The sequence below is a fragment of the Myxocyprinus asiaticus genome, chromosome 28, assembly GCF_019703515.2.
Source record: "Myxocyprinus asiaticus isolate MX2 ecotype Aquarium Trade chromosome 28, UBuf_Myxa_2, whole genome shotgun sequence".
In the NCBI taxonomy this organism is placed as follows: domain Eukaryota; kingdom Metazoa; phylum Chordata; class Actinopteri; order Cypriniformes; family Catostomidae; genus Myxocyprinus; species Myxocyprinus asiaticus.
The window spans coordinates 9,763,962-9,789,722 of record NC_059371.1 but is presented as its reverse complement, the minus strand read 5'-3'; the positions used below and the strand labels follow the sequence as shown (position 1 = coordinate 9,789,722).

Sequence of the window (25,761 nt, the reverse complement as noted above, 5' to 3'; positions counted from 1 at the left end):
AATAAATTAATCCAGAACACAAATGACGATTAGTAGTTATAGCGCTAAAGCTGCAGTACAGAATATAGTCCAATAGATGGCAGCATAAGGTCATATCCAGCCTCCATAACGCAGTTTATTTGGCAGGTACACTCTAGTGAGGAAATAAGGGGCAATAGATGCCAGGGACTGTATCTCTGCTTTCCACTTCAGTCTCTGCATTTCTTCTATCTGAAATGTTACACAAACACACAATTCATCATTATATCGTTCACATTTTTGGGTCCTGCACACTGAACAATCCCTCTTATTGTATAACGCTCTTTTGTCATGTACAGTTGAAGTCAGACGTTTACATACACTTACATACATACCATTCCACAGATTTCATATTAGCAAACTATAGTTTTGGCAAGTCGTTTAGGACTTATACTTTGTACATGACTCAAGTAATTTTTCCAACAATTGTTTACAGACAGATTGTTTCACCTTTAACTGACTATATCACAATTCCAGTGGGTCAGAAGTTTACGTACACTAAGTTAACTGTGCCTTTAAGCAGCTTGGAAACTTCCAGAAAATTATGTCAAGCCTTTAGCCAATTAACTTCTGATAGGAGGTGTACTGAATTGGAGGTGTACCTGTGGATGTATTTTAAGGCCTACCTTCAAACTCAGTGCCTCTTTGCTTGACATCATGGGAAAATCCAAAAGAAATCAGCTAAGACCGCAGAAAAAAAAATTATGGATCTCCACAAGTTTGGTTCATCCTTGGGAGCAATTTCCAAATGCCTGAAGGTACCACGTTCATCAATACAAACAATAGTACATAAGTATCATACCGCTCAGGAAGGAGATGCATTCTGTCTCCTAGAGATGAACGTAGTTTGGTGCGAAAAGTGCAAATTAATCCCAAACAACAGCAAAGGACCTTGTGAAGATGCTGGAGGAAACAGGTAGACAAGTATCTATATCCACAGTAAAATGAGTCCTATATCAACATAACTGGGACTAGTGCACTTCACAATATAGATGGCATCATGAGGATGGAAAATTATGTGGATATATTGAAGCAACATCTTAAGACATCAGCCATGAAGTTAAAGTTTGGTCACAAATGGGTCTTCCAAATGGACAATGATCCCAAGCATACCTCCAAAGTTGTGGCAAAATGGCTTAAGGGCAACAAAGTCAAGGTATTGGAGTGGTCATCACAAATCCCTGACCTCAATCTGATATAAAAGTTATGGGCAGAACTGAAAAAGCATGTACGAGCAAGGAGGGCTACAAACCTGACTCAATTACACCAGTTCTGTCTGGAGGAATGTGCTAAAATTCCAGCAACTTATTGTGAGAAGCTTGTGGAAGACCACCCAAAATGTTTGACCCAATGTTACAACAATTTAAAGGCAATGCTACAAATTACTAACAAAGTGTATGTAAACTTCTGACCCACTGGGAATGTGATGAAATAAATAAATGCTGAAATAAATAATTTTCTCTATTATTATTCTGACATTTTATTAAATAAAGTAGTGGTCCTACCTGACCTAAGACAGGGAGTGTTTTGAATGATTAAATGTCAGGAATTGTGAAAAACTGAGTTTAAATGTATTTGGCTGTATGTAATCTTCTAACTTCAACTATATCTCTATTAGGCCATCATAAAAATGCTCAGATACCATGACACTCATGTCATGTCCTATAGGTGTCAGGAAATTATAACTAAATGCATATATTTTCTCCAAGAAACATGCCCATAATCAATTGAAATTAACTGAATAAAAACACCTCTCTCTCCCAAGCAGGTTGGCAGGTGATGTAGGCTCTGCTCCTCAAGCTGTTGATTTTCCTCTCATCTGTCTGAGAAAATGGAATAAGAGCTTCCTCTGGCACCCTGTACCTGAGACAGACACATAAATAAGCACCATCAACCATTATGCATTTTTAAAAGTAATCCACAAAAATGTGATCTAAGCAATTTACTGTGTCATATCTTTACACTCATTAGCCATTTTATTTGGCACTTTAAATGCTAGTTAATGCAAACAGCTGAACAGAAAATTATGTGAATTGGTGTATTAGGCATTGGTCAGGACATCAAGACATGGTCATGAAGTGTTGCAGTTGTTAAACAAAACATCAAATATGTGAAAAATGTGATCTAAACAGCTTGGTAAAACAGCTGATGCACTTTACAACAATATAGTGCGTAAGAGTATCTCTGAATATATAAGGCCAGAATTCCTTTCAGCTATGGAACAGCAGGATGTAAAACACTGGAAAAATGATCACATATACTGGAATAAGTAATATTTATGACTGAAAAACTTTACCTAGTTTGATAAATCCAATAAATCTGTGTTGCACATATGCTGGTAGAATCACCACTTCCTATGGTGTTAAAGGAGTGCTATTGTTAAAGGTGCCGTGTGTAATTTCTATGCCACTTTCAGCACCAAACAGAAGTGCAAAAACGACTAAAATTACTTTTTAAAAACTGATTCCCCAAAAGCTCTGCGCATCTTCTGGTATGATGTGGGGAAGGAAGCTGGCAACATAAATGTGCTGGAGCTGTCAGAATCAGAATGGACCAAAATACCTGAAGATATTTCCAATGCTTTTCTGAATCCATGCTGTGAAGAATTCAGGCTGTTCTACAAAAGGGCCCTACCCAATACAGTATACTACTGTATAGGTGTCAGTGTCATATAATAATTAATCTAAAACTAATTTGAACATTTTTCTCATATTCTTCTGAAATGTACATGGGTGTTTATTTCTATTATTTTGTGGCCTCTTATTAATTGAGACCAAATGCAATGTTTGTACTTTTAAGATTCATTAATCACAGGACTACTTAAATGTACTAATAAAGGCAAAAAAAAACCAAAAAAACAAAAAAAAACGTGAAACCGTTACAGGACCTAAGATATACACCTTTCCTAATACAGTATATATGTGTTATTTGTAACCTAAACTCTTGATGTTTTATAAAAAAGCTGATGGACATGTTATACAGTATGTAAACTACCCATTTACCTGTATCTTATAAAGTGGCCAGTGAATAACATCATGTGCATGGTGCCAACAATAACAATTAAATGTTATTTTCTACTGTAGTTTACTCTTATTCCTGAAAAGAGGTTCTGACTTCATTTAAGGCCCATGAAAGTTTACAAATTCAATTAAAAATAGCTTTCAAGAGGAAGGAAATAAAAAACAGCAACAGCAACAAAAAAAAAACAAAAAATGGAAACCAAAGCAAGCCCAGCCTCAATCACAAACCACAGAGCAGAGTAATGAGTTGACGTTCCCAAACCTCTGGATGTCTGAAGGCAGGAGGCCCAACCACAGCACACTGGGGACAGTCAGACTGTGGGCCTCGAAGGCCATTGACTGTGAACAAATGAGAGTTCATAAAGCTTCAAACATATGACTTTTAGCCCATAAAATTAAATTTGTATGACATGATTTAATAAAGCAGCTTGGTATTAGAAAATTAGAGGTAGAGGTAGAGCGAATTAGTGTGCTAAATGCTTTGGGGAAAAATCAGGCATAGTTCTTCTTATGATGCAAAGAAACACCTGTCACACTGCCAAAAATAATTTTCTCAATCAATATTTTTGTCTTGTCTTCTATTAAAAATATCTAAACATCCTAAAACAAGATAAATGTTGAGAAAGAAAATTATGTAAAATAATAAGACCTGTTTTTCAAAGACTATATCTTTAACTAAGCTTACATTTCTTACCTCATTGGCACGCTTTTTCTTTTCTTTTTCTTCTTGTTTTAAGCATAAACCTCTTTTAATTTTGTTAGATTTCTGCTTGAAACTAAAACTTTAAATGTTTCCAATGGGGTAAGAAAAATAAACAATTCAAGATATATTTTCTGAAAACAAGTCTTAAAGGAATAATTCACTCAAAAAGGAAAATTCTCTCATCATTTAATCACCCTCATGTCATCCCAGATGTGTTTGACTTTCTTTTTTTTTGCAGAACACAAATTAAGATTTTAAGATATTTTAGCTCTGTAGGTCCATACAATGCAAATTAATGGCAACCAAAACTTTGAAGCTCCAACAGCACATAAACGCTGCTCAAAAGTCATCCATACAACCCCAGTGGTTAAGTCCATGTCTTCTAAAGCGATCCTATTGGTTTTGAGTGAGAACAAACCAAAATGTAACTCCTTTTTCACTGTACATCTTGCCATTGCAGTCTCTAAGTACAATCATGATTTCAAGCTCGATTACACTTCCAAGTGCTTGACGCATGCACAGAGTGCTAGATGGCGCTAGAAAGTGTAATCGAGCTTGAAATCATGATCGCCAAAGAGACAGCTGATGTAAAGCTTTATAGTGAAAAAGCAGTTACATTTTGGTCTGTTCTCAAAAATAACTGATTGGACCACTTCAGAAGACATGGATTAAACCACTGGAGTTGTATGGATTTAATTTATGCTGCCTTTATGTGCTTTTAAAAGCTTTAAAGTTTAAGTCACCATTCACTTGCATTGTATGGACCTACAGAGCTGAAATATTCTTCTAAAAATCTTAATTTGTGTTCTGCAGAAGAAAGTCTTACACATCATGAGGGTGAGTAAATGATAAGAGAATTTTCATTTTTGGGTGAACTATTTCTTTAATATCTAATTCAGTTTTAATTAAGAAAATATTAAGAAAAAGATTAAGATCCTGCAGTGCAGGATTCTGTAACTTTACGTATGTGAGATAAACAACCAAAATGTAGCCACATACTCTGCAGATGTGTCACACACACATGTAGAAACGCTTTACTTTTTCCACAGGGTAAATTTCATGAAGTTCATGAATGAGCGCTTTCTCTTTTTTTATCTCACCACAAAGAGAGAAGAATAATTACATGTCACCGCAATGCAAGACTCTGCACAGGCCTTGCTGGAAATTGCACAGAAATAGCAGGAAACAGCACTTACCACTGAGCCATACTTGTAGATGCACATGATTTCAATGCCTGGGAAAAAAGAGGGAAAGACTGATTCTGCAATCATCACCACCACCACCATACCCTTGCAATTATCCTTTGGGACAGCTTAATTTGCTCGAGAACAAAGTAAGGCATTACACATGCATGGAGAGAGTTGGAGTCATTGATAATGACAATGTCAGAAAGAACAGGGGCCTCTGCGGTAATGCTAACGCTCATGCTAAAAAGTACTGGACCTGCCACAAGTGAAAATCACCCACAGGGCTGGTTGTCCTCAAGGAACGGTCAACTCTGAGCATGCTGGTGTTTGTTGTCTTTGTGTTAAATGTGTGTGTTCATACATTGTTTTCACTGAGTGCACAATACATATTGCTCTCAACATAATGTTTTTGAACTTTACTGGGAACCTTCGAGGGACAAAAGGTTAACACCGAACAATTCAAGTTTGTTCATTGAGACGTCAAGAGATCAGCTCTGATTATCTTATAAGCATTTCACAACCTATGTGTTAGTGTGTTTCTACCATGAGGGTCTGCATCCACCAGGGCAAAGACTGGGATGTGTAGTGTGTCCCATAGTTTTCTCACCATCAGTCTGCTATTCACATCAGGCATTCCTTTACCCTGAAAAATCACACAAGACTCTGCATTTAGGCACCCAGACTTAATGGACTCAAGGTATAAATTTATCAGTATGCTCCCTGGGAATGAAACCCATGACTTCGCTGTTGCTTGAGCCATGACCTAATAGTTGAGCTATAGAAAAAGCCTAAAGGCCACTGCACACTTCCTACAAATCTGAAGAACTAATGGGTGTAATGTAATTTAGAACAAAATCTGGCAAACAAAGTTTTTTTTTTCATGCTTCAAAGAAAGCTGTTAAGAAAACTTCTTACTGGCTGTTAAAAACCTTCTTACTGCCTTTGGGCCACATCATCGGTAGTTGTGAGCTCCACCTACTTTGAGGTCAAGAGCTAATTCCAGTTCAGTCAGTTAAGATCAGTCAACATGAACACACCAGTGCACAGTTACAATATTCGTGAGCTTGTGCAAACGTACCTACATCTGCATGATCGCTCGCATAGATTTTTTGTTTAATTAGTCTACAAAAGGAAAACTCTTAAGTGCCCATTCACTTTGTTGTTTGATATACTGCTTCACTTGAATTCACGTGTGAATTCTACTCATAGAATGAGGCATAAAGTCATTGATAACAATAAGTAATATTATATTAGTCGATGTTTTTCATGTAGTTTTGAGAGTCCTCATATTTTAATTAACCTCAAAACACCTCCCCCAACAGCATGGCGGGTGTCTAAATGTTTGCATAGTGTGTCGTTGCTCAGCTGTTTAGAACTTTCTTTTGGTTCTGAGCGAAGAAAGGAAAAGCATTTTGAGTGTGCCAGGGCCTTAACTAACGTAAGGTACCACTAAGCTAAAGCATGCTTACAGTTATGATGATGCATGGAGACAGTCTGATGCAAAAGTCATCATCAAGGAGTCTCTGGAAAGTTGCGTCTTTCTCCACTATCAGGATGAATTTTGCAAATGATACAATGTCTTCTTGTTGCTGAGGAATCTAATAGATAATCACCATTCTCAGCACAAAGCTGCAACGGAGGGGAAGATTGACGACAAAGCAATCATATAGCTTAAAAAAAAAAAAAACTGTGTAAAAAGCGCACAAGTCATCTGAACTACTCTTATGATACGTAGGTACTTTTGTCATTTTCAGAGCTCGACAGTGTCTGTCCGCCACATTCACTTGCATTGTATGGAAAAGAGAATCTCTGAGATTCTGCTAAACTTCTCCTCCCGTGTTCCAAAGATGAAAGAAAGTCATACAGGTTTGTTACAATATGAGTAGGTGGGTAATCAATGTCAAAATATATATTTTTTTGGGTGATCTATCTTTTGAAGAAAAAAAAAAAATGCCTTTAGAAAATTCCTTCTGAATATCACTCTGCTGTCACTTCTTCACCTGTCATGTCAGACAGTCTTTTGCAATGGATACACAAAATGGATATACTGTGTAAACAAATTAATGACATGGTAAAATTGAAAATGAAGGATACTTCTTATTCCACTAACATTGGAAGACACAGGGGTAGCCTATAAAAAACAAAACAAGGACAGAATTATAAAGCAATCCCAAACCATTTCACAACAAAAATAATCTTGAATGGAAAACATTTTTAAGTCCTATAACTCCAAATAAAAAATAAAAAGTCTCAGATTCAGAATAGCATCTCAGACAAATGTTGCCAGTGGTTTGTAAATAGTGACAACATTTGAGTAATACTGATGTGAATGTTTGAAAGACTGGATCTAAAAATGTTGCCAGTAGAATTACAGATGAACGGTTGTGGGCAGGAGGGGATTATATAAATCATGCTCGGGCTGCAGTTCATACTGAGAGTGAGCATTAAGTGAACATTACAGAGAAGATGAGCATTGGCTAGACTCACTGTAGTGCTGGAACTGCAGTCTACCTTTGTGCCATCTTCCTCCAAATAACACAGATCACCTGAGATAAAGCCTTTGGATGTCGCAAGCTGCAAAGTTTATTAAAAGGAATCATCCATTCTGCACAAATGCAGATTCTAATGTAAACCTGTGTAAATGATTTAAGCCACTTAAATGATAAATTACGTAGATTTAAATGTTTCCCCCTTTCCTTTGTCTGAATGTGTTCAAATGTTTTACAAATGCTAATATCACACATTGGAGCCATATGCACATACAACATGCAGACTCCTGCGAGGAACTTTGAGCATGCACGAAATGTCGTCCACGATTGAATCCACGGTCTTCTGTGACCCAAACAGCTGTGGATCATTATAGTATATGTCTCTGATGAATAGAATAAAAAATTTTTTTCAGTGCACAGGTACACTTGACAAATCACTTCATAAAAATCAAAGGTTCCACCTGGTCATTATAGCAGATGACTTATGGTGCTGTTTGCAGGGTTATACCACATCATCACTTCTATAAAGAGGTGGTTTCAATAAAATGTTCTCCAATGGCTGATAAATATGTAAAATGCTAAGGCATGAAACAGGTAGTAACTAAAAGGCAGGGTAACACTTGCTACAATATATATCTTTGCATTCTTTTTTATTATCTCAATTTTAATTTAGTACATGGAATATTTATACTTTTATCACAGGACCAATGTGACTAAACATACACTTGCCTTATAGACAAGGGGTTCTCAACCGGGGCGTTTAAAGGACGCCAGGGGCGCTGAGAGGAAATTGGAAGAGAGAGGGGCATTAGGTCACAAATGGGGGGCATTTATCAGTCATACATCAAATCAATCATCAAGTTTGTCTTTGCATAAAAACATTTATCTAGACTCTGAATATTAGTCTACCAGTTCTCCATTATATGGGTTGGTACTTATTTGTCCTGTGGGTCATCTGATTCTGAACTGAAGTCTCATGACGCATCTTAAGTATCTGGTTTTGCAGTCTCAACCCCTGCTAATGCACCTGTATGGCTCTGTAGTTGGATACGGCTCAATTGACAGAGCAGGTGCGTTTCTACTCGCAGACAGGTTTGAGCTCTTAATCGCGCAGTGCTTGCGGCACAAGACGTGGAAACCATCTGAATTCGGCACAGAATTCTACATGACCACCCTTGAATTTACTATAGTAACACAAACTAATTTAGGCAGAAATAGATTGATAAATATTATCATATCACTACATCCCTCCTCCCTCCCGGGTTTCGGCACCAATGTAACAGTTCAAGGACAGGCGAGGAGGAGGTGGGAACCGGCTGAACAGTAAATGTAAGGTTTAATGTAAAACTCAACCTAAAACAAACATAAACACACACATTCAGCGCAGGTGCGTGCGTCTCTCTCTCTCTCGTTTTCCTGTGAGTTCTCTTTGCTTCTGGCTCTGTCGTTTCAGCGGTTGGCCCATCAACTTATTACCATTAAGTGCTAAAGCCTTCTGCAACTCTTCTTCTGTTGCAAAGTCAACGTAGCCAGACTTCTTAGATCCACCAAGATGCACATCCTGAATTTCAAGGTTCTCCTTTGAGAAGAACTTTGATTAAATCAAATCAGCAATCACAAAGTCTTTATTAGGGTTCAAGTTGCCCATGAAGAGACTGAAGCCTTCTTCCGTTTTAGCTTTCTTGGCTGGAGGGGCTCGCTTTTCTTTTTTTTGCTTCAGCTTTCCATTTTGCTGGAGTTGTGGGCATTTCTTCCTCATCATCATCATCATCATCTTCCTCCTCAGATTCTTCCTTAGCCTTCACTATTCCCACCTTTTTGGCAGGGGCTTTAGGTGCAGGTGTCGTGTCCATTTCCTCTTCTTCTGAATCATCGTCATCATCATCATCCGATTCCTCTTCGGCTGTGGGTGCTTTAGCCATGGGTTTAACCTTTTTAGGAGGTGGGGCCTCTTCCTCTTCAGACTCATCATCATCGTCGTCATCATCATCCGACTCCTCAGTGGGTGCAGCTTTCTTTGCATGTGTCGCAGTCTTGCAGGTGTGATTGCAGCTTTGGCAACCTTCTTGGGTAGTGGTGCCTTGGGTAGTGGTGCTGAAACCCGGGAGAGAGGTGGGATGCGCTGCGCGGAGACCTCGACGCTGCCATCTGCCTGTGGACGGAGGGATCACCGGTGGCGCCCCGGCCTGAATCGAGTGGGGGAGTGTGATGAGGAGGAAGGCGTGGCAGGGCTGTGATGGAGCACAGCCGGCACTGAATCAGCTGATCAGTGGGAGAGAGAGATAAAGGGCAGCCAGAGACGCCGGTTCGAGAGAGAGACGCACGCGGCCACGCTGCATGTTTGTTTATGTTGGTTTTAAGTTGAATGATATAAATGAACTTTATGTTGACTGTTCAGCCGGTTCCTGCCTCCTCCTTGCCCATCCTTATACTGTTACGGCAAGGTTTGGTCTCACAATAACAGAGTGAAAGCCTTCTGAATTTATTAACAAAACTGTAAAAGTGTAAGTTGCATCAAGCAAATTAAGTTTCTTTTTTTTTTTTTTTTTTTATAACACAATGTCACAGTTTTAGATTATGTCACATAATTTGGTATGGGGGTGGAAGGGGGCGGCATGAGGTCAGGTAATGAAGTAGGGGGATGTTCATCCAAAAAAAGGTTGAGAACCACTGTTATAGACACTTTCAAGGACTATTTGTCGGTTTAAGGAAGTGACAATTTTGTCCCTTGAATATTTCCTTTTAATTGTCAAACTCATTCAAAACAACAGTGGGAGGCACTTCATTCATAGTGACTAACACAATTAACTTTACTAATGTTAACATGATTGTCATAAAATATCATTATTAAAATGTGGATCATGTTGTTCAGTGGCTGGATGATCTCTGGATGCCTGGAACTAATGGAAATTAAAATGTTTAGATCTCAGAAAAAGTAACAGCAAATTGACACGAGCCGCAGTAGTGGAGCGAGACAGCTGGATATGTGCGGTATTAAAAACTGTAGCAAACATCTTATCTCTGGTAGATGAACGAAATCCAATCCAATATTCCAGAACTCTCTGCTGAGGAAATAATTGAGAGCATCTAAACTACAATACAATTTCATCTCCCTTTGTCGCTTAGAGACTCATTATCAACAACAGGTCTGGATAAGTCACTTCAGGTAAATGTTTGATGTTCTTTAAGAAAACATGTTAACTCGGATCCTTTTTAAAGGGTCTGGTAATGATACCAGAAGTGCTTCGGGGTCTGTAGCATTCTAATTCCTTTGTTATTGCTTACATCCTTGAAATGGTCTATACTGTACATTCATATACATTGTAACCTAATGTTGATGTTGAAAAAAAGCTCATGGACATCAACTGGCATCAAATACACACTTACCTTTTAGTAGCATAGGAATCACTCTGCACAAGTTTGTAAATAACAGACAAGAGCTTTAAAATCAGTGCTGTAAACAGAAAAAAACAAAATAAATTTTTTAATTTTCAGAAGAAAACGTGAGTGGATCTGTCCTTTACAGAATTCACCGCCACAATGATGTGATGCGATGTGGGTGGTTGCCAGGATGTTGCTGTGTGGTTGCTAAGCTGCACTGAGTTGTTTTTAGCTCATTGCAATGAGGTTGCTAGGGTGTTCCTTACTGGCCCAACTCAAACAAGCCCAACCACAGGTCTCTATGTAATTCTAGTCCCTAGATATGACTCTGGTACCTCCTTTAATATAAGTCCATGGGATTTCTTTGCCCATTTTATTGATCGCAAAGCAAAAATTGTCAGTCGGATTGCTTAAAAAACATTAGCACACCTCTCCTCAAAGTTTAATAATTGTGGTTAAGGGTTTAAAAAAATCCCTAAACCTAAGTATTAGCAATAGAAATGTGTAGAAACTGTGTAAATTTGTGGTTGTGATGCATTATCTGAAAGCCATTTATACAGTGCATTCATAAAGTATTCATACCCCTTCATTTTTGTTATGTTGCAGCCTTGTGCTAAAATGCTTTAAATTATTTTTTTTTCCTCTCTCACATCAATCTACCCTCCATATCCCATTATGACATAGCAAAAACCAGATTTTTGGTAACATTGCAAATTTATTAAAAAGAAAAAAAAAAAAATATAATCACATTGACATATGTATACAGACCCTTTGCTATGACTCTTGAAATTTAGCTAAGGTGCATCACATTTCTCTGGATACTCTTTGAGATTAATCTACACTTCGACTAGAGTTCACCTGTGGCAAATTCAATTAATTGGACATGATTTGGAAAGGCACACACCTGTCTATATAAAGTCTCACAGATTTGGGCAAGGCTAAAGTTTTTTTTGGATGCATTGAAGTTTCCCAAGAGCACAGTGGACTCCATAATTTTTAAATGGAAGAAGTTTGGAACAACCAGGACTCTTCCTAGAGCTGGCCACACGGCCAAACTGAGCAATCGGGGGAGAAGGGCCTTGGTAAGAGTGGTGACTAAGAACCCGATGGTCACTCTGGCTGATCTCCAGATATCATGTGTGGAGATGGGAGAAACTATCACTGCAACACTCCACCGATCTTTATGACAGAGTGGCCAGACAGAAGCCTCTTCTCAGTGCAAAACACATGAAAGCCTGCTTGGAATTTGCAAAAAAAGCACCTAAAGGACTCTCAGACTGTGAGAAACAAGATTCTCTGGTATTATAAAACGAAGATTGAATTGTTTGGCCTCAACTCCAAGCATAATGTCTGGAGGAAACCAGGCACCGCCCATCACCTGCGCAATACCACGCCAACGGTGAAGCATGGTGGTGGTAGCATCATGCTGTGTGGATGTTTTTCAGAGGCAGGGACTGGGGGACTGGTCAGGGTTGATGGAAAGCTGAACGCAGCAAAATACAGAGATATCCTTAATGAAAACATGGTCCAGAGCGCTCAGGACCTCAGACTGGGCCGAAGGTTCACCTTCCAACAGGACAATGACCCTAAGCACACAGACAAGACAATGCAAGAGTGGCTTAGGGACAACTCTGTGAATGTCCTTGAGTGGCCAAGCCAGAGCCCGAACTTGAATCCAATCGAACATCTCTGGAAAGACCTGAAAATGGCTGTCTACTGATGGTCCCCATCCAACCTGACAGAGCTTGAGAGGATCTGCAGAGGAGAATGGCAGAAAATCCCCAAATCCAGGTGTGCAAAGCTTGTGGCATCATACCCAAAAAGACTTGAGGCTTTAATCGCGGCCAAAAGTGCTTCAACTAAGTACTGAGTTAAGGGTCTGAGTACTTATACTATAAGGCTGCAACATAACAAAATGTGAAAAGATGAAGGGGTCTGAATACTTTATGAATGCACTGTATCAGTGTTTCCCCTAGCATTTTGTTTTCAGCAGCGGTGATGTTGCGTGCGCGTCTGCAACGCTGGACCCGTATTAACGTGTATTGGTCAAAGAATAGATTAAAACAGGTGTCAAACTCAATTTCAGCCTGGGTCACATCACGGTTTATTTGTGCCCTCAAAGGGCCCGTTGAAAATGTGGAACCAGCACCTGCTTTTTTAGCACCCATGCAAATAATATTACATGTGTTATGTGCATTGGAATGCATAACTGACAGTATAGCATTGATTTTGAAGTTGGGATGCAGATGAAAATTATGATATTAACAAAAGTAACATCCGTGGGGAAAAAATGAACATAATTTTTATAAATTGAAATATTCTGACAGTTTGACTAAGTTGGGTCTTCTTTACAGATTCCTTTCATCAGGCTCCTACTGATTAAACTACAGCCATTACCACACCTGCTCTGCCCTCGTGCTGCTATGATTAAGCTGTGTTGATAATTGACCCGTGTAGTGCTGTTTCATTCTGCTTCTGAAGCTAGCAAAATGCACTCCAAAAGATACAGATGATGGGGGAAGGCTCATTTATATTCATGAGGAAAGCACTAACTGATTGTTCAGTAAAACGTTGCGATCCCCTGCCATCCTACTCACGGGCCACTTGAAATTAAGCGAGTTTGACGTGTTGTTATGCGGTGACGTCACTGTGAGTAAGTGCGTGTATTTGTGTGTGTATGTGGTAGGGTCCCTTTCGCAAAAGCGCATTGCTGACTGTAGCTGACAAGCGTTATGTTGCGTCAAGAATATTAAATGAACCATGTGACATCCCAACAGCAGCGCTCATAATTCAGCAGGGGTGCAGCGCCACTGCAAAATGCATATAGGGGAAACACTGCACTGTACTAATGTATGATCTGAACAAATGTTCATATGTACTATAGGCATGCAATCCAGTGTGATCTTACCAAACTTGTTGGCTGATGAAGGGCAGTCACATCGGTGAGCTGTTACAGAGGCATCTGGCTGCAGTATCAAACCAACAGACTTATGAAATCTGAGAATAATATCAACAGTTTTTGCTCTTATTTCCTTATTTTCCCTCTTAGGTATTCTCTGATCATTTGTTATGTGCAGGCTAATATCTATAAGTCATAACATGCCCTGAAATATGGACAATAATAAAGATGACTTCAGGAGTTACTTCATGTCTGGCTGTAGATCTGAAATGTTTTGGGGAAAACATTTTGATGTCTCATCTGAGAAATCTTAAAATGATTATAACCAAATGTTGCAATGGGATATCTAAGCAAGCACGGTGAGGTATTATTTCTTTTTTATTGTTGTAGGGGAAGAAATTATTATTTTAAATGAGGTTTTCATTATCAAATCTGCTAGGTGAAATATCAGTCATATTGCTTGCACTAGGGATACATTTACAACAGCAATAAGCCAAAAGCCATTTTGGTGCTCATTCTCAAAGTTGTCAGAGGGGCCCCGTTGAAATGTGCTTTAAGCCTAAAGGAGGTTTGATGTAGATCTGACCAGACAGTTATCTTTGTTCTACACATGAGCTAATACACAGTGTGTACAGAGAAAACCTTTCCAGAGAACAAGATTTTGTGAGAGGGTGTGTGGAGAGAGAGAGAGAGAGAGAGAGAGAGAGAGAGAAAACTATGTGTGAGTGTTTTTAATCCTCGTGATAAAACACCTATTTAGCATCAGGACTTAATTTGAAAGGATCAATGTTAAGACTTGGCACTACAACTTTTTCCCCATGGATAGATGCAGGGGTGGATTTAGTGATCTGGGGGCCCTTGGCAAAGTACAAGGATGGGACCCTCTTTAATGACACACATTCACAGGGCCTGGGTAGCTCAGCGAGTACTGACGCTGACTACCACCCCTGGAGTCGCAACTTTGAAACCAGTGTGTACTGAGTGACTCCAGCCAGGTCTCCTAAGCAACCAAATTGGCCCAGTTGCTAGGGAGGGTAGAGTCACATGGGGTAACCTCCTCGTGGTCGCGATTAAGTGGTTCTCGCTCTCAATGGAACACATGGTAAGTTGTGCATAGATCGCAGAGAGTAGCATGAGCCTCCACATGTTGTGATTCTCCGCGGTGTCATGCACAACGAGCCATGTGATAAAATGTGCGGATTGACTGTCTCAGAAGCGGAGGCAACTGAGACTTGTCCTCTGCCACCCGGATTTAGGTGAGCAACCGCGCCACCACGAGGACCTAGTAAGTAGTGGGAATTGGGCATTCCAAAATTGGGGAGAAAACGGGATAAATAAAATAAAATAAGACATTTTCACTTAAAGGTACTGTAAGAGAAATATATATAACAGACAGAATTAATAAACATGAGACACTCACCTGACAGACAACCAATTTAAAAAAACATGAGATACACCTGACAGACAGACAGACAGATAGTTTTAATAAACATGAGACACTTACCTGACAGACAGAGAGTATTAATAAACATGAGACACTCACCTGACAGACAGACAGCATTAATAAACATGAGACACTCACTTGACAGACAGACAGCATTAATAAACATGAGATACTCACCTGACAGACAGACATACAGTATTAATAAACATTAGGAATGGGCACAAGTACTCGAGTCTCGGACGTGGCAGCAATGCTCGATCATGAAAATGATGATCGATAGTGATCACGCATGATGTGACTTTTCACTTAATTCGAAATCCAGTGACAATTACCTGGCAACTAAATACAAACGTGTCAAAGAGGAAGCTTATTTTTAATTTTGAGATTGATTACGTTGTGGTTTTGAGGGGTACATCGATTGTCAGAAACGTCTCATAGCAATCAAACTGATACAACACTGCAATGCTATCATTACGATAATCAAAAGAGTGTAATTAATCGTGTTTTGAACACCTGACTCTGCAAAACGTTTGCTAAACACATTTTATTATCATTTCATGTAAGAATTTTGACTTGCTAATGGATATTATTTAATAAAAGTAAATGTTTGTCACTGAGTGTAAACCTCCCTGCCCTGCATGAAGTAACATGCACCTTCATCTCAACGAAATGGGAGTTGGAAACTCATGCAGAAATCTTCAAGTTAGATGTTCAATATAAAGTGTCATTCCGTTGCACTTTCCCCAGTTGAAAGGCGGAAATTCAGACTCTCCGAGTTGAATGGAACGCTTCATGAATCACAGCAACACAGAGCATCTCGGCTTTCCTCACAAGAGCGAGCATTTGGGGACACACACACACCAGGCACATGTGGCAGTGGACTCAACGCGTTGAAGCAACGCATATAGAGCAGGCGAGTGTTTCATACAGCTAGACAGAGCTAGAAAGAGTGCAGCTAAATGGAACACAATGCAGCATCTTCAAACTGAACTTCAATTTAACACGCATATTAAAAACGCAATGGCATCTCCTGTTATTTGAAAATAGACTTTTCAGACAGTCACAAAAAATTGATGCATGCTTACTAAGGTTACTACGGTAACCTGAAGAAAGAACAGGCCTACAGACCGGGGACTCGATTTGTATGGCGCAGCGGGAGAGGTGATCCAGCGTCAGTTTTCCAATATGTTGGTGATATTGACGAAGATTCTTGCTGACTCGGAGGATCTCGCTGTAATACGTCGATCGATTACGACGATGGAAACAAAATTCTCTGAATTAGTTACAAGAGTGACTGATGTTGAGAGACGAATCGATTGTCTGGAATCTTCGGAGAGGGAATTAACCGCTAATCCGCCTGTGACCAAAGTTGATTTGGAACATCTCCTTGAAAAGCTTGAAGATCTTGAGAATAGAAGCCGTAGGAATAATGTTCGAATTGTTGGAATTCCTGAGCATGAGGAGGGCAGAGATATGGTGAAATTCCTAAATGAGTTTTTCCCGAGTCTGCTCGACATAACAGGCCACAAGCTGGAAATCGAGCGAGCTTACAGAGTCCCAGCTCACAGATTTGCTGAGGGAGATAGGCCCCGATCGACTCTGGCCTGATTTCTATGATCATCCGATAAAGTTGTGTTGCACCAGGCGAGGAGCAAAGGGAAGCTTTCTTGGAAGAACCATAATATTTTCTTCCCGGACTTTGCGAGTTCGACAAGAGAGAAACGTGATCGGTTCAAGGAATGAAAGAAACTCTTACATCAGTGAAAGATCACTTTTGCTCTGATGTTTCCAGCCAAACTGAGAACAGAAATGAAGGACGGTCGCAAAGTATTTACATGTCCCAATCAGGCAATGTCTTTTATTGAATCACTGGGTGAGTAAACCATTGGGTGTTTCTCATGTGAGTGGGTCGACTCGCTGTACTTACTCTGGCTTTTGAGGAAGCTGGGTGTCATTTTGGTTTCTTTTTTCTTTTTGCGTTGGCTCTGCCGAGCGGCTGGAGTTTGTTTTGTGAACAACACTTTTCCTTAAAGAAACTTTTGCATTGACGAAAGATTACATTTGCATTGAAGTTCCCGGCCAGTTTGAGAGTGGACACTACTGATGACCGCAAAATATCTACATGCTCACACAAAGGATGTCTTTTATAAAGTTGACGGATTGTATAAGTCATGGTATATACTTTTATGTGGCCTCCGAGTGAATTGACTCGACCATCCGGGGAACCGGGATGCCGGTTTTGTTTCTTTTTGTATTGGTTCCGCCTAGCTGCTGGAGCTTGTTCTATTGAATAACACTCATTTGGAACAGCTGTGGATTAATCTGTTCGTTCTTCGTGCTTATTCCTCCTGCTGGCTGGAGTTTGTTTTGTTGAGTATTTTTACGGGACATTGGAATGATTACGTCATCCGCTGAACTCATAACAGCTGGCTCACTGAACATTCGTTTGTCTGTCCGAGGAATCTGAATGGTTTTATATCAGCTGGAATTTGTTTTGTGGAAGATCACACCTTTGAGACAGTTCTGTGAATGAATCTACACATTCTTTGTGTTCATTCTTCCTATTGGCTGGGGTTTATTTTACAAAGTATTGAGGCAAAAGTGAGCAATCCGATGGCAAAGTTGTCGTGGGGGCTCGTGGGCGTTCATGGACCTTTTGAGTTTAGAGGGATTGTCGCCGGTTGGCGCTTTCGTGCGCGGGGTTAATGCGCACGTTTTTCTTTTTTCTGTTTGTTTTGTTTGGGGGGAAGTTCGGGGTTTGATTTTTTCACTAATGGGGAATGTGGTCTGTATAATTTTGTTTTTGACACACAATTTATTTTTTCTACTATATCAAAATGTCAAATGTTAATATGAGTATACTATCTCTCTCCACATGGAATGTAAATGGGTTGGGGCACCCTACTTTTCTTAAAAGTAAGAAATATGATATAGTGTTTCTTCAAGAAACACATCTCTCCCCGCAGGAAGCTGAAAAATTTGGGAAGATATGGGGTGGACATGTTTTTTTTTTTTTAGTGCTGGCTCAAGTAAGAGCAAGGGAGTCATTATATTGGTAAATAAACATCTACAATTCAAATGTCTCAAACAGACTAAAGATAAATTAGGGAGAGTCATTATTGTTTTAGCTGAAATTCAAGGGCAAAGGCTGATTTTGGCTAATATTTACGCACCTAACGCTGATGATCAGGGCTTTTTTATAGATCTTGAAGGGATGTTGCAAACCGCTGGTACCCCTCATGATATAATTTTGGGAGGAGACTTTAATCTTTTGATGGATTCAGTTCTTGATCACAGTGAAGCAAAAGTGTGTAAACCCCCCTAGAGCAACATTGACGCTTCACAGGATGTGTAAAAATCTTGGTCTTATGGATATTTGGAGACTTTTGAACCCATCTGGTAGGGACTATAAATTTTTTTCCATCAGTCCATAAGATTTATTCTAGAATAGATTTTTTTTTTAATATCCAAATCCCTCATTTCATCTGTTGTTGATTGCTCAATTGGAAATATCTTAGTCTCAGATCATTCCCTGGTGAGTTTAGAGGTGTTGCCATATACAGAGAAAAAGAAATCATATAGTTGGCACCTTAATGTGTCCCTTTTGCAAAATCCTGATTTCCAACAAATGTTAAAGACTGAAATCAGTGTTTATATGGAGACCAACTGGTCCTCAGTATCCTCTGTGGGCGTGGCGTAGGAGGCACTTAAGGCAGTTCTTAGGGGTCGGATCATACAGTATGCCTATTCACCAAAAAATCCAAAGCACGAGAACTTGTGGAGTTGGAAGGAAATATTAAAAGTGCAGACGCAGAGCTGAAGCGCCGTATGTCAGCTGATGGCCTCAGAGAATTGACCTGATTGAAATATAAATATATTACTATTTTGTCGCGGAAAGTGGAGTTTTGGTTATTCAGGGCGAGACAGTCATACTTTGAGTCGTGTGACAAAGCAGGGAAGCTTTTGGCTAGATATATAAAGCAGAGAGAGTCTCTTTCTACTATTCCCTCAGTGAAATCTGCTGGTGGTGAAATTTTTACCTCAGCCATTGATATTAATAATGCCTTTAAAGAGATATATCTTGATCTTTATAGTTCCACGTATTTGTCTACTGATGAAGATATTAGAAACTTTGTGGAACCATTAAATCTTCCTAAACTGACGATTGAGCAAAAAAACTCTCTTGATTCTGAGATAATCTTGGAGGAGCTTGATGAGGTAAATAAGTCCCTACCTACTGGCAAGGCTCTGGGGACAGATGGTTTTGCCGCAGAATTTTTTTAGATCCTACGCTACAGAACTGGCTCCACTTTTGTTAGAAATTTATACTGAATCATTAAAGAATGGAAAGCTTCCACCAACCATGACACAAGCGGATCAGTCTGATTCTTAAAAAGGACAAAAATCCAAGCGAGTGTAAAAGTTACCGTCCAATCTCCCTAATCCAACTAGATGTAAAAATATTGTCAAAAATTTTGGCTAACCAATTAAGTAAGGTATGACATCTCTTATACATATAGATCAGGTGGGATTTATTCGGGGCCACAGCTCTTCCGATAACATCAGCCATCTCATCAATATCATGTGGTCAGTAGCGAATGATCAGATTCTGGTCGCTGCCATCTCACTTGACGCTGAAAAGGCATTTGATATGGTAGAATGGGATTATCTTTTTAAGATTTTGGAAATGTATGGGTTCGGGAGTACATTTATTGGTTGGATTAAGTTACTTTATTAGCAGCGGTACAAACAAATTTGTATTCACACTGTACATAACAGATTGTATTAGATTTGCACTACCCATGTGTATGTGTGTGTCTGTACGTATGTGTATAATTAGTTTATTTTTTATTATTATCTATGTCTTGCTGCTGTTTTTATATTGTTTATGTATTGTTGTACACTGGAAGCTCCTGTCACCAAGACAAATTCCTTGTATGTGTAAGCATACTTGGCAATAAAGCTCATTCTGATTCTGATTCTGAAATGGATTAATTTCAGATTATTTTACTCTGGATAGGGGCACTCGGCAGGGTTGCCCTCTTTCCCCTTTATTGTTCTGTCTTGCCCTGGAACATTAGCAGACGCGATAAGGGGGGAGGAGGATTTTCCAGGGGTGGTGGCGGGAGGTGTGACGCATAAGCAGATGATATTTTATTATTTGTCTCTGAACCTACTAGATCTATGCCTTGCCTCCACAGAATTATTTATTCCTTTTCCAAGTTCTCAGGATACAGAGTTAATTGGTCTAAATCCGAAGCTTTGGCTCTGACAGCATACTGTCCAGTAACGGTTTTCCAGCCTGGCACCTTCCAATAGCCCAAACAGGACATTAAGTATTTGGGGATTTTATTCCCAGCAAATTTGTCTGATTTAGTTAGTGTTAATTTTGATCCTTTATTAAAAAGGTTTTCGAGCGATGTGGACAGGTGGGCTTCATTACATTTATCGATGATTGGGAAGGTTAATATTATTAAAATGAATTGTATTCCAAAACTACCTGCTACAATCTCTCCCTGTAGATGTCCCCCTCTCTTATTTCAAGCAATTTGATAGCATAGCAAAGTCCTTCATTTGGAATTGTAAACATCCCAGATTGCATTTTAATAAGTTACATAGGCCGATTGACAAAGGAGGGCTAGGCCTACCCAAGATTTTGTTTTATTACTATGCGTTCAGTCTCAGATATTTGGCTCATTGGTTGCTTCCACCTGAGAGAGCCCCTCCCTGATTTGTTATTGAACAGGCAGTTCTTGCCCCTATTTTGCCATTACAAATCATCTCTATCAAACTAAATGGAAAAGTTAAGTTACACCCCGTTATTTCGCATTTACACTCGGTATGGACTAAAGTGTCCAGATTGTTTAAATTGGACACTTATTTAAATGTTGCCTTGAGCATAGGAGGCAGATGCTTTGGGAGAGGTAATTGCGGCTTTTGGAAACGGTCATGAGGCATCAGTGTACTACTCCCTGATAATTCAGAGTATGGGGGATGGAGCTTTAACTTCTATTAAGAGATTATGGGAGAAAGATTTGAATTTGGTATTGGAAGATGGAGTGTGGACTAAGATTCTGAAAAATGTCAAGTCTGCATCTAGAGATGCAAGGGTTCGCCTTGTGCAATTTAAGATTTTACAAAGATTTTATTGGACCCCCTCTAGACTATATAGGCTTGGTCTTAAAGACACACCCACCTGCTGGCAATGCCAATCAGAAGTTGGAGACACAACCCATGTTTTTTGGGGATGCGTTAAGGTCCAAGATTTTTGGTTAAAGATTCAGAATTATTTGCATGACATTCTGGGCACTCAAATTTTACTTTGCCCCAGACTTTGCATTTTGGGCGATGGGGAAGTTATAAATTCGGGGGACAAATCTTTAAAAAATTGGGTTCTGACTGGCGTGATGATTGGTAGACAAATTATTTTAAGGGGAAGTCAGACGGAGCGCCACCATTTCCGGAGTGGTGTGCGGAGATGGGGAGGGTGGCGGCTTATGAGAAGATGACAGATGGAAGGCTGGGGCTGGAGGACTTATTTTTCAGGAAGTGGGGTAGGTATTTGGCAGTTTTGGAGGACTCTAGGGGAAGGGATGAGGAGGGAGACGTTTAGTTGAATTATGCATGTTTATAATATATTTTATTATTTATTTATTTATTTTGTTTTATTGTTTGTGTGTGTGTGTGTGTATTATTTTATGTGACCACAGGGGTGTTCTTTGGGGTAGAGTGGGGTTGGTGTTTGGGGAGGGATGTTAATGAGGGTTAAAAGTTAAATGTTGATTCGGTGTGTATATGTTGTGTTTTTTCTTTGAATCAATTAAAAAATGTTAATTACAAAAACATGAGAAACTCACCTGACAGACAGACAGTATCAATAAACGTGAGACACTCACCTGACAGACAGACAGAATCAATAAACATGAGACACTCACATGACAGACAGAATCATTAAACATGAGACACTCACATGACAGACAGAATCATTAAACATGAGACACTCACCTGACAGACAGACAGTACCAATAAACATGAGACACTCACCTGACAGACAGACAGAATCAATAAACATGAGACACTCACCTGACAGACAGACAGTATCAATAAACGTGAGACACTCACCTGACAGACAGACAGTACCAATAAACATGAGACACTCACATGACAGACAGTATCAATAAATGTGAGACACTCACCTGACTGACAGACAGTATCAATAAACGTGAGACACTCACCTGACAGACAGACAGAATCAATAAACATGAGACACTCACCTGACAGACAGACAGAATCAATAAACATGAGACACTCACCTGACAGACAGACAGTACCAATAAACGTGAGACACTCACCTGACAGACAGACAGTACCAATAAACGTGAGACACTCACCTGACAGACAGACAGAATCAATAAACATGAGACACTCACCTGACAGACAGACAGAATCAATAAACATGAGACACTCACCTGACAGACAGACAGTACCAATAAACATGAGACACTCACCTGACAGACAGACAGAATCATTAAACATGAGACACTCACATGACAGACAGTACCAATAAACATGAGACACTCACCTGACAGACAGTACCAATAAACATGAGACACTCACCTGACAGACAGACAGTACCAATAAACATGAGACACTCACCTGACAGACAGACAGTACCAATAAACATGAGACACTCACCTGACAGACAGACAGAATCAATAAACATGAGACACTCACATGACAGACAGAATCATTAAACATGAGACACTCACCTGACAGACAGACAGTATCATTAAACATGAGACACTCACCTGACAGACAGACAGTATCAATAAACATGAGACACTCACCTGACAGACAGACAGTATCAATAAACATGAGACACTCACCTGACAGACAGACAGTATCAATAAACATGAGACACTCACCTGACAGACAGACAGTATCATTAAACATGAGACACTCACCTGACAGACAGACAGTATCAATAAACATGAGACACTCACATGACAGACAGACAGTACCAATAAACATGAGACACTCACCTGACAGACAGACAGAATCAATAAACATGAGACACTCACATGACAGACAGAATCATTAAACATGAGACACTCACCTGACAGACAGACAGTATCAATAAACATGAGACACTCACCTGACAGACAGACAGTATCAATAAACATGAGACACTCACCTGACAGACAGACAGTATCATTAAACATGAGACACTCACCTGACAGACAGACAGTATCAATAAACATGAGACACTCACATGACAGACAGAATAATTAAACATGAGACACTCACCTGACAGACAGACAGTATCATTAAACATGAGACACTCACCTGACAGATAGACAGTATCAATAAACATGAGACACTCACCTGACAGACAGACAGTATCAATAAACATGAGACACACCTGACAGAATCAATAAACATGAGACACTCACCTGACATTGGCCCAGTTGGATCTATTGATCACACTCAGCACAGGTGCCTCATTTTTAGACACGCTACTGACTACAGTCTGAATGATCCTCTCAATGCGCGTCAAAACATCCTGTCTGTGCATGGGGGATAAGTGATATTCAATTAGAACTTCTAAACAGACGAACAAAGAGGCAAAACAGACACAAAACGTGATATTTCTGCTCCTGTTGTCACCTGCTGACGTGCTCCAGGTGTTTGTCGGCGGTTTCATGATTCGCGCGCAGCGTCTCTTTTAACTTATCAAGCTCAGTAAACTGTTCAGCCATTTACAAAAAGTATGTCAATCTTAGTCGAAATTTTATAGCTGTTTCTACCTCTAAAGTCGCTGTAGTTGTTTGTTTGTTTTACTGGTCGGTGTTCGTCGTCGCTAAGTGGAAAACAGTTCGTTAACAGCGCAGCGAGTTAGCGGATTCGCCTCAGAAATGATTAATTCTGTGCAGTCATCGATAGGAAATCATCTTTTTATGGAAATGAACGGCTAAATGACACAGTTATCGAATATAAAACTAATAGATATGCTTGTAAACGAGGTTCTTTGATATATTTTGTTGAAACAACAAGCAAACACATCAATGTTCAAACTTCACAGGAGCTGCGCGCGCGCGCGCTCCGGTAGCAGAAGCGCGTGAACGTTCTCATTCATCCAGCTCATGATCGCGTCTGACTGTCATATGCAGATACAGGTGCATCTCAATAAATTAGAATGTCGTGGAAAAGTTCATTTATTTCAGTAATTCAACTCAAATTGTGAAACTCGTGTATTAAATAAATTCAATGCACACAGACTGAAGTAGTTTAAGTCTTTGGTTCTTTTAATTGTGATGATTTTGGCTCACATTTAACAAAAACCCACCAATTCACTATCTCAAAAAATTAGAATACATCATAAGACCAATAAAAAAAACATTTTTAGTGAATTGTTGGCCTTCTGGAAAGTATGTTCATTTACTGTATATGTACTCAATACTTGGTAGGGGCTCCTTTTTGCTTTAATTACTGCCTCAATTCGGCGTGGCATGGAGGTGATCAGTTTGTGGCACTGCTGAGGTGGTATGGAAGCCCAGGTTTCTTTGACAGTGGCCTTCAGCTCATCTGCATTTTTTGGTCTCTTGTTTCTCATTTTCCTCTTGACAATACCCCATAGATTCTCTATGGGGTTCAGGTCTGGTGAGTTTGCTGGCCAGTCAAGCACACCAACACCATGGTCATTTAACCAACTTTTGGTGCTTTTGGCAGTGTGGGCAGGTGCCAAATCCTGCTGGAAAATGAAATCAGCATCTTTAAAAAGCTGGTCAGCAGAAGGAAGCATGAAATGCTCCAAAATTTCTTGGTAAATGGGTGCAGTGACTTTGGTTTTCAAAAAACACAATGGACCAACACCAGCAGATGACATTGTACCTCAAATCATCACAGACTGTGGAAACTTAACACTGGACTTCAAGCAACTTGTGCTATGAGCTTCTCCACCCTTCCTCCAGACTCTAGGACCTTGGTTTCCAAATGAAATACAAAACTTGCTCTCATCTGAAAAGAGGACTTTGGAACACTGGGCAACAGTCCAGTTCTTCTCCTTAGCCCAGGTAAGACGCCTCTGACGTTGTCTGTGGTTCAGGAGTGGCTTAACAAGAGGAATACGACAACTGTAGTGTCTGTGTGTGGTGGCTCTTGATGCCTTGACCCCAGCCTCAGTCCATTCCTTGTGAAGTTCACCCAAATTCTTGAATCGATTTTGCTTGACAATCGTAAGGCTGCGGTTCTCTCGGTTGGTTGTGCATCTTTTTCTTCCACACTTTTTCCTTCCACTCAACTTTCTGTTAACACGCTTGGATACAGCACTCTGTGAACAGCCAGCTTCTTTGGCAATGAATGTTTGTGGCTTACCCTCCTTGTGAAGGGTGTCAATGATTGTCTTCTGGACAACTGTCAGATCAGCAATCTTCCCCATGATTGTGTAGCCTAGTGAACCAAACTGAGAGACCATTTTGAAGGCTCAGGAAACCTTTGCAGGTGTTTTGAGTTGATTAGCTGATTGGCATGCCACCATATTCTAATTTTTTGAGATAGTGAATTGGTGGGTTTTTGTTAAATGTGAGCCAAAATCATCACAATTAAAAGAACCAAAGACTT

At 39.8% G+C, this 25,761-nt stretch overlaps 1 protein-coding gene across 1 annotated transcript; it reads right to left on the bottom strand.

Moving 5' to 3' along the window:
* Positions 1-23,900, bottom strand: spo11 (SPO11 initiator of meiotic double stranded breaks). The gene is made up of 13 exons (XM_051660581.1): positions 23,809-23,900; positions 23,595-23,708; positions 13,707-13,795; positions 10,805-10,871; positions 7,692-7,800; positions 7,416-7,502; positions 7,023-7,059; positions 6,398-6,507; positions 5,472-5,571; positions 4,938-4,975; positions 3,301-3,377; positions 1,770-1,881; positions 1-210 (listed from the first exon to the last, which is right to left on the bottom strand). The coding sequence occupies exons 1-13, from the start codon at positions 23,898-23,900 to the stop codon at positions 91-93; spliced, it is 1,152 nt and encodes a 383-aa protein (XP_051516541.1). The 3' UTR covers positions 1-90.
* Positions 23,901-25,761: the final 1,861 nt, after the last annotated feature.

Excerpts from the sequence above, each read along its gene's own strand:
- spo11 (XM_051660581.1), bottom strand. The coding sequence starts at position 23,900 with ATGGCTGAACAGTTTACTGAGCTTGATAAGTTAAAAGAGACGCTGCGC. Across the intron at positions 10,872-13,706 it reads TTCATCAGCCAACAAGTTTG|CACTGATTTTAAAGCTCTTG; the intron begins GTAAGATCACAC and ends TTCTGTTTACAG. Across the intron at positions 7,503-7,691 it reads CTCGCAGGAGTCTGCATGTT|CTTGCGACATCCAAAGGCTT; the intron begins GTATGTGCATAT and ends TAAACTTTGCAG.